This window comes from Aspergillus nomiae (genome assembly GCF_001204775.2).
Source record: "Aspergillus nomiae NRRL 13137 chromosome Unknown contig00634, whole genome shotgun sequence".
In the NCBI taxonomy this organism is placed as follows: domain Eukaryota; kingdom Fungi; phylum Ascomycota; class Eurotiomycetes; order Eurotiales; family Aspergillaceae; genus Aspergillus; species Aspergillus nomiae.
The window spans coordinates 1-11,854 of record NW_015378689.1 but is presented as its reverse complement, the minus strand read 5'-3'; the positions used below and the strand labels follow the sequence as shown (position 1 = coordinate 11,854).

At 49.6% G+C, this 11,854-nt stretch overlaps 4 protein-coding genes across 4 annotated transcripts; 2 read left to right on the top strand and 2 right to left on the bottom strand.

Annotated features, from left to right (window-relative positions):
* Positions 1–1,436: 1,436 nt before the first annotated feature.
* On the top strand, positions 1,437–2,642 carry ANOM_011447 (uncharacterized protein; the record flags this gene model as incomplete). Its single annotated transcript, XM_015556703.1, has 1 exon — positions 1,437–2,642. The coding sequence occupies one exon, from the start codon at positions 1,437–1,439 to the stop codon at positions 2,640–2,642; it is 1,206 nt and encodes a 401-aa protein (XP_015401242.1).
* Positions 2,643–3,671: 1,029 nt separating this feature from the next.
* On the bottom strand, positions 3,672–4,914 carry ANOM_011446 (protein ERV29; the record flags this gene model as incomplete). The annotated part of the gene is made up of 5 exons (XM_015556702.1): positions 3,672–3,744; positions 3,808–3,872; positions 3,925–4,418; positions 4,471–4,613; positions 4,748–4,914. 5 exons carry the CDS (start codon positions 4,912–4,914, stop codon positions 3,672–3,674), a joined length of 942 nt encoding a protein of 313 aa, XP_015401243.1.
* Positions 4,915–6,369: 1,455 nt separating this feature from the next.
* Positions 6,370–7,575, bottom strand: ANOM_011445 (uncharacterized protein; the record flags this gene model as incomplete). Its single annotated transcript, XM_015556701.1, has 1 exon — positions 6,370–7,575. One exon carries the CDS (start codon positions 7,573–7,575, stop codon positions 6,370–6,372), a length of 1,206 nt encoding a protein of 401 aa, XP_015401240.1.
* Positions 7,576–10,117: 2,542 nt separating this feature from the next.
* Positions 10,118–11,676, top strand: ANOM_011444 (putative nucleoside hydrolase; the record flags this gene model as incomplete). The annotated part of the gene is made up of 6 exons (XM_015556700.1): positions 10,118–10,153; positions 10,225–10,328; positions 10,378–10,547; positions 10,607–10,641; positions 10,698–10,994; positions 11,053–11,676. The coding sequence occupies 6 exons, from the start codon at positions 10,118–10,120 to the stop codon at positions 11,674–11,676; spliced, it is 1,266 nt and encodes a 421-aa protein (XP_015401241.1).
* Between the last annotated feature and the right edge of the window lie 178 nt (positions 11,677–11,854).

Sequence of the window (11,854 nt, the reverse complement as noted above, 5' to 3'; positions counted from 1 at the left end):
AAAAATGCGATCTTAGGTCAAAAATACTGGCGCTACGGCTCCTGAGGTTTTACTTGGTGACATCAGGAGGAAAAAGGGGCAGGGGATGAAAAGGGAGAGGGAGGCAGGATGAGAGAGAGAGAGAGAGAGGGAGGAGATGAAGGCGGATGGATCACAACAAGGGAGACAGCAAGTACATTGTTTTCAGGATGGTCGGTCCTCGACAACGGAGTACGCCCGCAAGAATCTGAGGGAGTGGATGATGATGAATCATGGATCTCAACAATGTATACCTCTGTATACCTATGTATGCGCATTGCAATGTCCGCACGCTGATTGGGGGCGAGTGGAACCCAATCTGATGTCCTATGCAGAGAATGCAGTGGCCTTTCCTAGCTGATGAATGAATGACATGAATCTGCGTTAAAAATGGACTGATTGAGCGTGGTTGTCGTGTTTCAGGCTTGGCGAGAATTTGGACCGTCTTTCGTTCCGGGCGTAGGCAACCAGATACGAACGACTAACTCCCACTGATAACTCCCACTAACGCTGGCCGGCGTCAACTAGATTGGACCTTGCGTTTCACCAAGAATTTCAACCGTCAATCGCTTGCGGACACATTGTGCGGTATGCAATTGGTTTCGCTGCCCAATTGTTTATTATTATTTTTAACCTGCGTCTCAAAAGTGAGGGGTTGAGAAGTCTTATCCGCATCAATCGTTTTTCTTGGGTTTCTTGGGTTTCTTTTCCACTCCGCCACAATCCGAACGTCGACCCGAGTGGAGAAGGATATAAGGACTGAGAGAATACGGAGTACGGCCACCACCGTAAACAAATGACCCTCTCCGCGAGATCGTCGACACAGACGTTCAACTAACTACTCCTAGAAAACTCCCAGACAATCTGGTAGCGCCGTTTCTCCTCTGCCGCGCGCCCCGCCCCTGCCAAGTGCAACATCGCCCAACCATCTCTCGCCCTCCTGCTTTCCCTGACCTCTCTCTCTCTCTCTCTCTCTCTTACTCCTCCTTTCTACTTCTCTCTCTCTCTCTCTCTATCGCTCTTCCTCATTGTCTAGTCTGTTGTTATTGCTGTTGTTCTTTTATTCTATTTTTTTGTCGTCGTCCTTTGTTCTATTCCTCCAATTGTTTTCGTGTCGCTGTCCCACGTATACTTTTGGATTTGCCCGTTACGTTGGTATTACTTCAAGTTCTTTCTCCAACGTTGTAGGTCGCTGGGCGATCTCCGTTTTAAACTGTCTCCCCCGTCCCACCCGCTATCAAACTAGACGCCCTTCATGTTGCTGTCAGCGACACGACAAACATCGAGACATATTTACCGGTGCCCTCGGGCCTCTCTGTTCTCGTGAGTGCCATACGTTTTTGGCCAGTGTCGCTATCAGTTGACCTGCGAATCTTCCTCACCGCTCCCAACCTCCCTCCAACCTCCCCAGCTCAACCATGTGGCTGTGGCGAGGCGCTCAGTCGGCAGTCTTCTACTATGCCACCTGTACACCATGTGCCGAGAAAGTCGATCGTCGAAAACGCATGAAGGAAGCCGAAGCCGCTCGATCCCGTCGCGAAAAGGAGAAGAACGAAGAGATCATCGCCGACCAACCTCGGCCGTTCCCCCAACCAACCGCCTTCAGCACCAATGCCGGATGGGCGGAGGAAATTGCGTTAGGCCCCGGCCCCCCAGCAAGAAGAGGTGGCAACCGGTCTGCGCATCGTCGCACGGATAGTTGGAACACGGATGGAATCTCCGCAACCTCCTGTCAGGATGTACGTGCGTCACAAAAGAAGGACAAGAGTAGTCTGATGCAACCGATTGAGGAACGGTGGAACCGCATGCGATATCAGCGCGAAGACGAGCCGTTATGGGGTGAAGAAGTGGAGGTGAAGGGCTCGTCGGTTGGATTATCAGGTAGCGGGAAAGCGAATGCCCACGAACCCAGCAAATACTATATCGCACGGGTGCCTCCAGTCAACGATCTCCATCCGCCTATCGTCAGTGGACCCAAGTCTAGGGCCGAGACGCGATGGATGCTGCAACCTGTACCTAGCGCTAGGGTAATGGCCGGAAAAGATCGTTTCCCTACCCAGAAGAGTAGTACCAGCGACCCCTCCTTAACCCGCGAAAAGAGTACCAACAAGACCTCCGATCGAACCCCACTACCTCCCTTATCTACCCAGAATGTGGAAAAGAAACCCGCCAGAGTTCGTCCTCCGTTCGCCCACCTTGACGATGATGATGACGATGACGACGATGATCCTCGACCTCTGAAGACGCCTGAACCCAAGGATAGCCGCGAATACAGATCACCCTCCCCCTTTACGTACGGGCGTGATGAGTCTAATTTGGTCATAGCGTCGTCTCTACGGTCACGGTCAGATTCGTCTTCGTTAGCTTCGATTGACTCCGATGACATAGAATCCCCAAGGGTTTCGATACAGTCCCCGCAGACACCGATATCCCGACCGATGTCCAAGGAAGCCGATGACGGTAGCAAACTGTTCCGACCGCATGTGTCGAAGACATTATCTAACCTGCATCGGGAGGACAAGAAAGTTGAATTATTGCATTTGGAGATTTCCGACCCCCATGAGGAAGTCGGATTCGGTGATCTGGAACAGATACGGCCGTGGCGCTGGAGCATGGACATATAGCGGTAGTATTCGATTCCTCAAAGCAACTTTCTAGCCTCGATTCTGTTTCTTCCTCGAATTCTGATCTCAGACACTCCGATACACCTTGATACCTGGTTTTTCTCGGCGTTAACAGCAGACAAAAGCGATCGTTCCGTTCTTTATCATCCTATCGATTCTCTATGCATTGGAGCAAACCAGTTACCCCGAAGAAGTCCCGTTGTTATGTGCATGGCAGGACCACCAGAAACGAACAAGATTACTAAAGACTTTCTGTGACTGTTGTTTTATCCGTTGTCTCCATAACATACAGTACCTATACATACATACCATCCCTGCAAAATTCCATCCATCCGTTCATTCCCAGCGCAGATTACCTTCTCTAGTTTCAAACGCATTTTCTTTCTCCGTTGTCTGAATTGTTCTTTGACCTTTGTTCTCAACTATGCATTTGTCCTGAAGCCCCATCCTCATGTTCCATGTATAATATCTTTTAATATCATTTAATACATGTTTTTCGCGATTGCCTGCGTTGTAACGATTTAATTTTTATCTTCCTGGGTGTTTGTTGGTCATTATAATGATATGGTATAAATCATGAATCTTTCAATGTTGAGCTGTATCTTGATAGTAGATGAATTGGAATGGGTCTATACTGAGTACTCCGAAATCTCCATAGACCTCCTAGAATGAAAAGACCTGGTTACGTCATGCGGTCTGGAAAAAAGGAAAAACGCGCATGATTTGAGGTATATTGTGAGTGAGCAAATGATGGGTTGTAGCCAATATATCACGAGCTTATAGCCAGTACACAATGATTGAACTATATGTGGGGAAACAGATTCCGGAACAATGCTGAGAAGATGAACGTGAAAAAAAAGGATCATATAATGATAGAGATAGAGATGCTTTCGGTAGCCCATAAGAAACATGTCATGAGTACGTAGCACACATGCGCATCCACTCAGTGGCCCATTTGGATTTCATTTTTGTTTTTTCTGTCTTTCTGCCTTTCTCGCTCCCCATTTTCCGCGTTCGGTTGAGCCCGGTTTAGTAGACCTTCTTCTTCTCGTCCATACTCAATTGGCCGGGGCCCATGTTGACCAGAAGCAAGAGACCACCGCTAGAGGAAACGGTTAGTGACTGCGGTTCACATTAAGGCGAGACAGGGATAAGTGCAACTTACACAATAGACAGGATCTGGAAGAAATCGTACTTGGCGAAATCCTTGTGGGGGTGGTGGGGGTGGAGCTAAGAAGCCATTAGTGATTAGATATACTCATATCAATAAAGGTATACATACGGTCCAGAAGTTGTTGACCAAAATGTTGAAGACGCTCAGCAACACCACCAGGATGATTGCGCTCCACTTGGCCTTGAATCCCACAATGACCATAACGCATGCGACGAGGCCGAACAAGCTGACCAGAATGCGCCAGAAGCTCCACTGGCCGGAGAAGACGAATCCGACGAAGAGGAAGATGAGCAGGACACGACCAGCGAACTGAACGTACATCTTGCGGTCCTTCTCATCAAGCTGGGGCAAACCAGCCGGAACAAACTTCTTGCGGACCCATGAGTCGGAGAGAACCATGAGGAGACCGCCGATAACACTCAGGTTACGGAGGAAGAAGTTGAGGTCGAAGATGAGTCCATATCCAAGGCCCTGGGTGACGACGACACCCAACAGACCGGCGACAGCGATTTCAGTGTGTTTACGAGCAATAACCAGGAATGAGCATATCGACATAGCGAGTACATTGAAAATGAGGAAGGTGTGTGTGATGCCCCACGGAACTGAAGATGGTTAACCCGGAGGCACTAGGGCTCACTGTGCAGCAATGATCACCGTTGCTGTGAGTGGCAAGAGCAAGCTTACTTTTACGGTATTCCCGCAGGTAGAGGAGCTGGTCGCTCCATTGTGTAATGATTCGCAAACTGTCCTCAATGAAAGTGACAACGATCAGGAAACGGCCAATGGCTGGTAGATACCTGTAGACCGAAGACACCGTGTTAGCGGTGCGAGTCCAAACTATTATTCTGGTAGTTGCTTGTATTTCCCTTGTAGTTCGCTGGGAAAACAACGGAATGAATTGAAAGGGCAAACGCTCGAAGAGACCACATACGGTTTGACGGGATCTGCCAACGTGTCCAACCAATCTTCAATCTTGCTAGTCTGTTCCCGAATGGCATCCAAGGGGCTAGGGTCACTTGTAGCCTCTGCGCGACCAGGTCCGCCGAAGGGATTTTGGTGACCGAGATTGTATCCCGCGGTGCCGCGGATTTGCGCCATAGCGGAAATTGTTGTTTAATGGGAGAAGTTCGACCAAGTAGGAGTATGAGAGAGGTACCGAGAATAGGAACCTCGGGAGCTAGCCACGAGGGGTTGGTAAATAAGAAATAAGGAAAGGATGTGTTAGAGGATGAAAATAAGTGACAATCAGAATAGACGAAATTCCCACGAAAGAAGAGGACGAGAAGAAGGGAGGGAAAGGAAGAGTAAATAGCAGAGAAGACCGAAAGAACGAATGATGCGAAAGAGAAGAGGACAAAACAACAAGTTGCATCCGTTGGTTCGTTGCCCGTGACTTTCACGGCGGCCCTGCAGTTCAGGCCACGATGACCGGAACTCGCTGCTAGTCCCGTTGAGGCATGGTTGCCAAGCCATCTCAAGGGGTTCTCTGACGACATATGCAGAACAAGAAGATCCCACACTGCCTCCTGCAATTATAGTCTCTCTTCAAGAACAACCATTCTATTTTTAAAACCCGTCGCAACTTTGAGTACTCAGAGTCAGCCTTTCGTTTCGTTGTAGGCTACTTCCCATGGCAGATCGTTCGTTCTACCCCCGACTACCCGACTACAAAGTAAGTACCGAGTACGAACATACAGTACATGAGAGATACCACACGGATCCCCACTGCACATCACGGACTATATGATCGTCATTCCCAAATTGGCCCATTCTTTGCCGGATTAAGAACTACGATGGATCCAAAACAAATATATCCAGCACAAAAAAAAAAGAAAAAAAAAAAAAGCGGAGAACGCATTAAATCCCAGATCCAGGGAACAATAAACACCGCACTCAAAGTAAATCAGGAAATAGTAAACGCAACGAACCCAGACCACCCCGGCACAAAGAAAAGGCCAGGTGGCTTTTGCGGGGACAAACCCTTGCGGATCTTGATCCATGCTCCCCCATCAAGGCCTCCACTGTCATATTCCATGCAAAATGCCGGGCCCTCAACGCAGGGGCATTGGACCAAGCAAAGGAATGAAGGTCTAAGTCCACAAACAAAGCAATCGGGAAAGGATATAATAAGTAATAAGCTTGGTATTGTTGCGCAAACCCGAGATCCGGTCATAGATCAAACGTCTTTTCGTCCATAATTATCGATCAGATAACAAAATGTGTTATAAAACAAAACAAGAATTCGAAAATCCGAGCAGTACACAAATAAGAGAAGGAGAAAAAATAAAAATAAAATATTACACGGCTCTATTTTTTAGGGGTTTTTTCTTGGTTTTGGGTGGTTGAGGCTGATGTTCCCTGTGCTGACATCGCAGAAGAAATCACACCTCGCCGGCTGCGTGGTGCATTTTTAGTGTGATAAAAGACCCCGAACGCCGAAGCCATGAATAATACATACAGTGAAATCGAAAAGATTTCCATGAGAAAAAAAATTCCCGAAAGATACACCTAAACCATGTACCTTTTCAGTTCTTTAAGAAGCTCCAAGGCTGCTCAAGCAGCCCAATCGGAGTCGAGAGGATGTCCCTTCTTTCCGGAGCGGAGGACATCAGGAAGGTAGGTAGGAGTGATCTTCACCTTGGGCTCAACAGGTGCAGGTGCAGGTGCGACCGGGGTAGGCTGGTCTTCAACAGCGCTGACTTCGCTGTCATCGGCTTTGACGCCCTTCTTCTTGATCTTCTTGCTAGCCACGGTGGTCCACTGGTCCTCACCGTTCCCTGCGCCGAGAATGCGCATCTGCTCCTCTTCAGATGGGAGACCCTGATCCCATTCCTTGGAGGATGCAGCAGCGGACGAGTTTTCAGGTTCGAATGTGTCTAACAGTTCAACCTTAGGGGCCGGAGCAGTCTTGTGAGTGCCATTGGTAACATTGCCATTGGTAACCTTGTTCGCGCTCTGAGTCTGCCAGGCATTAGGTTGAGCAGCTGGCTTGGACTTGGCAGCTTCACGGCGCTCAGATTCGCGAGCGGTGTGGAGCTGCTTCTCCAGCAATTTACGTCTCTCCTCCTCAGCTTCCTGGACCTGCTGCTTCCGGGCTTCGTTCTTCAGGCGCTGTTGGCGTTGCTTCTTGGTTTCAACCTGCTTGAAGGATTGAGGCTTCTGCTTCTTCTTCTGGGAATCCGATTCCAAAGAGCCCGTCACACGGAGAACTGACGCTGCTGGGGCAGGAGCCTCAAGCATGTCAGAAACGTATCCAGCAGCAGACGCACTGGCATTAACCTTAGGGGATCCAGCTGGAGAGAGGTCATCATCGGCCTCGGCTCCGGTAGTGGATGAGGTACGAGTAGAGACGCGGGAGGCAGATCGCTCGTTGTTGCTAGCGGCGGGCTGACTGGACGTTCCCTTCTTGTTCTTCTTCTTTTGAGCCTTGTCCTTGTTGCTTTCCTTAAGGGGAGCACCGTTCTTCACAGCGGCAAAGCGCTTGGCCATCTCTTTCTTGTCGATTTCCTCATCCGCCACATCAGCCTCCTCGATCTTGGGAGTCTGCACTGGCTTTTCCTCTGCCTTAGCGGGGGCAGGAGACGGTTCCGGAGACTTCTTCGTCTTCTTCTTGGGTTTCTTCGCGCCCACCGCGTTCTCGGCCTTCTCCACGATAGGTTTTATGGGGGCTTTAGTTTTGGGGACAGGACCATTGTAGTACCAGCCCAGGCCACCTGCTACCACGAGCAGAATAGCCCAACTGAGGTAAGGATTCATCATCGTCAAAACTATATCCACTTTGCGTTAGTCAATGATCAATGGTGACTTGATAACTCTTGCGGGGCTAAGCATACGATCAATATGTATTCTTGAGAAAACGTAGCAAAATCGTGATCAGAGAGTCAAACAAGATACGTTCCAAATGATAATCAAGATTCGTCTTTGCGACAGAAGTCCACGCGCGTAATGGAACTGGGCGCAAAATGTGATTGCAAGAATCCGATGCGGATAGCTGCAAAAGGGGCGGGAAAAGAAAAGGTAAGGGGGGAAAGTGGAAACAAGTAGCAAGCGATCTCTCGCGGGTCGTTAATTCAGCTTCAAATCATTAGGCTGGGGAATGACGACACAATGGGTGGTTGGAATACAAGGGGAAAGCCAAATGTCAACTTTCTCCCAAAGGCCAGATTGCGTCGCAGCGCGGATGCTGGTTGATGAATTGCTGTAGCTCTTGTCTGCAGCAAGTCAGGCACTTCTTTGGAAGGCTATTTGAATGATCTCGAGGTGCTTCAGCTCTTTGTGGATAGCCAGACCGAGGCCGGGGTTGAGCTACGATGTCGAGTGCGCTTCGAGGGCGTTGGGAGGCGAAAAAAGCGGGAATCAACCAAGGAACATCGAACCGCCTAGCAACCTCAACCAAACCGTGGAGGAGGAATTGACAATGGGGCGGGACGAATTGCGGTCGGACGAAAATGGAGGGGGGTGAGGGAAAAGAGAAAGATATAGGGGAGGGTGAAGGGGAAAGGAGGAGGTGAAGGAGGACGAGTGGTAGAAGAGGACACGCTTGAGATGAAGGGGTGACCTTTCTTACTAGCGGTCATCCGGCAGTGAATTTAATTACCTACTGGCGAATATTAGTTCAATGGTCTGCGCGCCAACACCCGCACCTCCATCTGTTTTTCTCCACTTCCACCGAGTCTGATAGGAGCAACCATCCAGTGCTGATTTACTTGGTCATGGTACATCTTGATCATGTTGGTGGCGTTTTGACAAGGGTGGTGTTTGGGTTGTCTCCTCTATCTGTCTGTTTCTAAGAAATACTCTTTTCTCCTCCCCTTCTCCTTTCATTGGGAGCATAATTCAACCGTCCGCACCGACACTAATGACCCAATTGGGGTCAGCAAAGGATTCTTATCCAGCTAGCGAACGGAGCTAAGAGTTTCCAGAAACAATTGGTCATAAAACCGGAGAATGGAGATAGTATCAATTACTACATATTACCTCCATCACCAGGGGCAAATTGCTCTGCGCGGGGAGAGATCTTCAACCAATCCCCATTCAATCCCTGTCGATGGACGTCTAGACAAAAGTTTGACGGCGGATTCTCGTGTGCACGAATAATGTTTAGCGATTCATGTCCATTGCTGCTTCACTGCCTCCATGCATGCATGTAATTGGTGGTATTCACATTACGCTGCAGATGACGCCCACTGAAAGAAAGCGGAGAAATATTACCGTACAGGCCGGTATTAACAATGAGTACTAGGAGTATTAGTACGGACTTCTAGAGTCCTCAGACGAAGCACCTGTGTAGGTAATGTATGTATGGTACGGTACGTGCCAACTCGAGAACAGGCCACATCGCCTCAATTCCGGTGTTTACCCGTTTCTCAATATCATTCTTACGCTTAGATTCAAGACAAAGGAGAGGAATTCAGTTCAGCGCTTCAACAAATAAATCCCTTGCAGGGGACCAACCATTCATGCCACGCTGAAAGAGTCATCCCAACCTCATGCATATTGGGTCTGTACATACAAAGAGCCACGAGGCTTCCTCGAGTCCGCAGCATCTTTCTTGCTGAGACTGAGTAGACAGCTCGGTTGCCTGCTTAGAGTGAGTAAATGTAACGTCGTCCAACCCTCCTTCGGGAGGACCATGGGGAATTTGACAAATAGCACGTTGAGGAACCGCTAATAGTCCCGATGGCTGTCGCTAGCCGACCTGGAGGCTTGGGGACCGTGGAGTTGTGTACGTCTCTGAACCCCCCTTGGGTGACAAAAGTTCCCTGGCCATTAGAGAATATTTCTCCAAGCAGATTCATACCGTGCTAATTCTGTATTCGGTGTTTCCTCTGCGGGTTTCAAAACCTAAAGCATCACGAGCTTCCAGAAGTTGGACTAACCAAACTTGGTTTGGCCTACTGTTGTCCACCCTTCACGGCATCGTTCCGAGTCGTCAGGTGGAGGTAATGTCTACCTGATAGTCGATAGATAGATAAACATAGTGCTAGAAGTAGGATACTTGTAGACTATGGCAATGCTTCTTGAATTCCGAAGTGTTGGAATCTTCGTTCGATACACTGAATACAGTCACATCAACATTGTCCAGTAATGTTCTACTACTAGTATTGTACCTGAGTGCCTGGCAAGGCCTTGGTCAATGACTAATGGTGGAGAACCAGTGATAACGAAAGCCAAGACCATCCCACTTTGGCACCAAATCATCTTTCTCCGCCATCAAGTCAGTATTGACAATTTTTGTTCACAATATTCTATAATTTTCGTGTCGCAGTCACGGTTGGTCTAGAAGATATAAGCTTGGATCATGGCACCTAAGAAGATCATCATTGATACTGACCCGGTACGTGAGATATATATGTTTCTCTGCTGCCCGTACCCCGCTGAGCAAAGTACTGATTTGTAGTTTCGAAGGGGATCGATGATATCCTCGGTCTTCTACTCGCCTTGTCTGCAACACCAGAGGAGGTTGAAGTCCTGCTGATATCCTTGACCTTCGGTAATATTGAAGTGAGAAGGTAAGTACTATTGTGCAGGCATCTTACAGATCAACACTGAGACGAGTAGCTGTCTTCGCAATGTCGTCTCGATGTTCCATATCCTTGAACGAGAGATGCAATGGCGTCGGGAGCAGGGCCGTCCTGAAGGGTTTGGTGCCCTGCGCGCCGCCCCGCCTGTCGTTGCGGTTGGTGCTGAGGATCCCCTAGAGGATCAAAAGATGCTGGCGGACTATTTCCGTACGTTTCTCGGTCATCTCAATTTGCTGGGTGATTTTTGCCAGGCTGACTTCTTGTAGATGGAACCGATGGTCTGGGAGGAATCCATGCCAGCGTATGTTAGCGTGCTACTTTCAATCTCGCGAGAGCCGTACTGATTGAAGTCGCCAGCACCCCCATCTGACTCCTAAGGAGACTTGGGAGCATCTCTTTGATCCTTCCGCGGATCCAGTTGAAGTCGAACCAGTCCCGAAGGGCACCTCCTCACGCCCGTCATTCATCCCATCCAAGCGTCGGGCACATGAGGAGATACTCTGTGTGTTGCGTGAAAACGACCCAGACACCGTCACTCTGGTGGCAGTTGGACCTCTGACCAACCTCGCGTTGGCCTCTGCAGCTGATCCGGAGACATTCCTGCGTGTCAAGGAAGTGGTGGTGATGGGCGGAGCTGTCAACGAACCCGGAAATGTAAGGACACTTTTTCCGTGAGACAAAGTCGGTCACCAGAGATTAACACTGCACATAGGTAACACCGGCCGCTGAATTCAACGCCTATGCCGACGCATTTGCAGCTGCACGGGTCTATGCTTTGACATCCCCTTCACCCAGGACCACTACCCCAACCAACTCAAGTCTACCAGAGTACCCCGCCAATCTCAGCAAGCAGCTCACTCTGCGCATTTTCCCGCTGGACATCACGCTCCGCCACGGCGTCTCGCGCGGCCTGTTCCGTGAGAAAGTCACCCCGCACCTGGAGAAAGGCTCGCCGTTGGCCGAGTGGGTGTCGGCCTTCATGGCCCACACTTTCCGCACGGTCGAGAGTCTGCATACGGGCCGGGTGGGCGATGATGTCGAGCTCAGTTTGCATGACCCCGTCTGCGTGTGGTATGCCATTACCGCAGATGATGACCGGTGGAAGCCCACCGCGACCTCGCCGGAGGATATCCGGATTGAGACCACTGGACAGTGGACCCGGGGTCTGTGTGTCGTTGACCGACGAAACAGACACCGTATCGAAGGCGACGAGGAACACTCCAGCGATCATGGCCTCTGGTTGAGCTCGAGAGCCGGAAACCGTGTTTGGAGGATGGATGCTTCGCCGGTCGAGAATAATTTCGGGGCTGTCCTCCTTGAACGGTTGTTCAGTTGAAGTGGCTGTATTGTTTGAAGAAGGCTAGAATGTAGATACGATTATATAAATACCGTACGTACGATGATAGAATGGAAGTATATATCTGTTGCCTGAGAAACTCCATGGATACGAGATAGGCTTGTCGTAATCTCTCGCATGCAGGCCATTACCCCTACCCCCCCTCCACCCTCCGGGG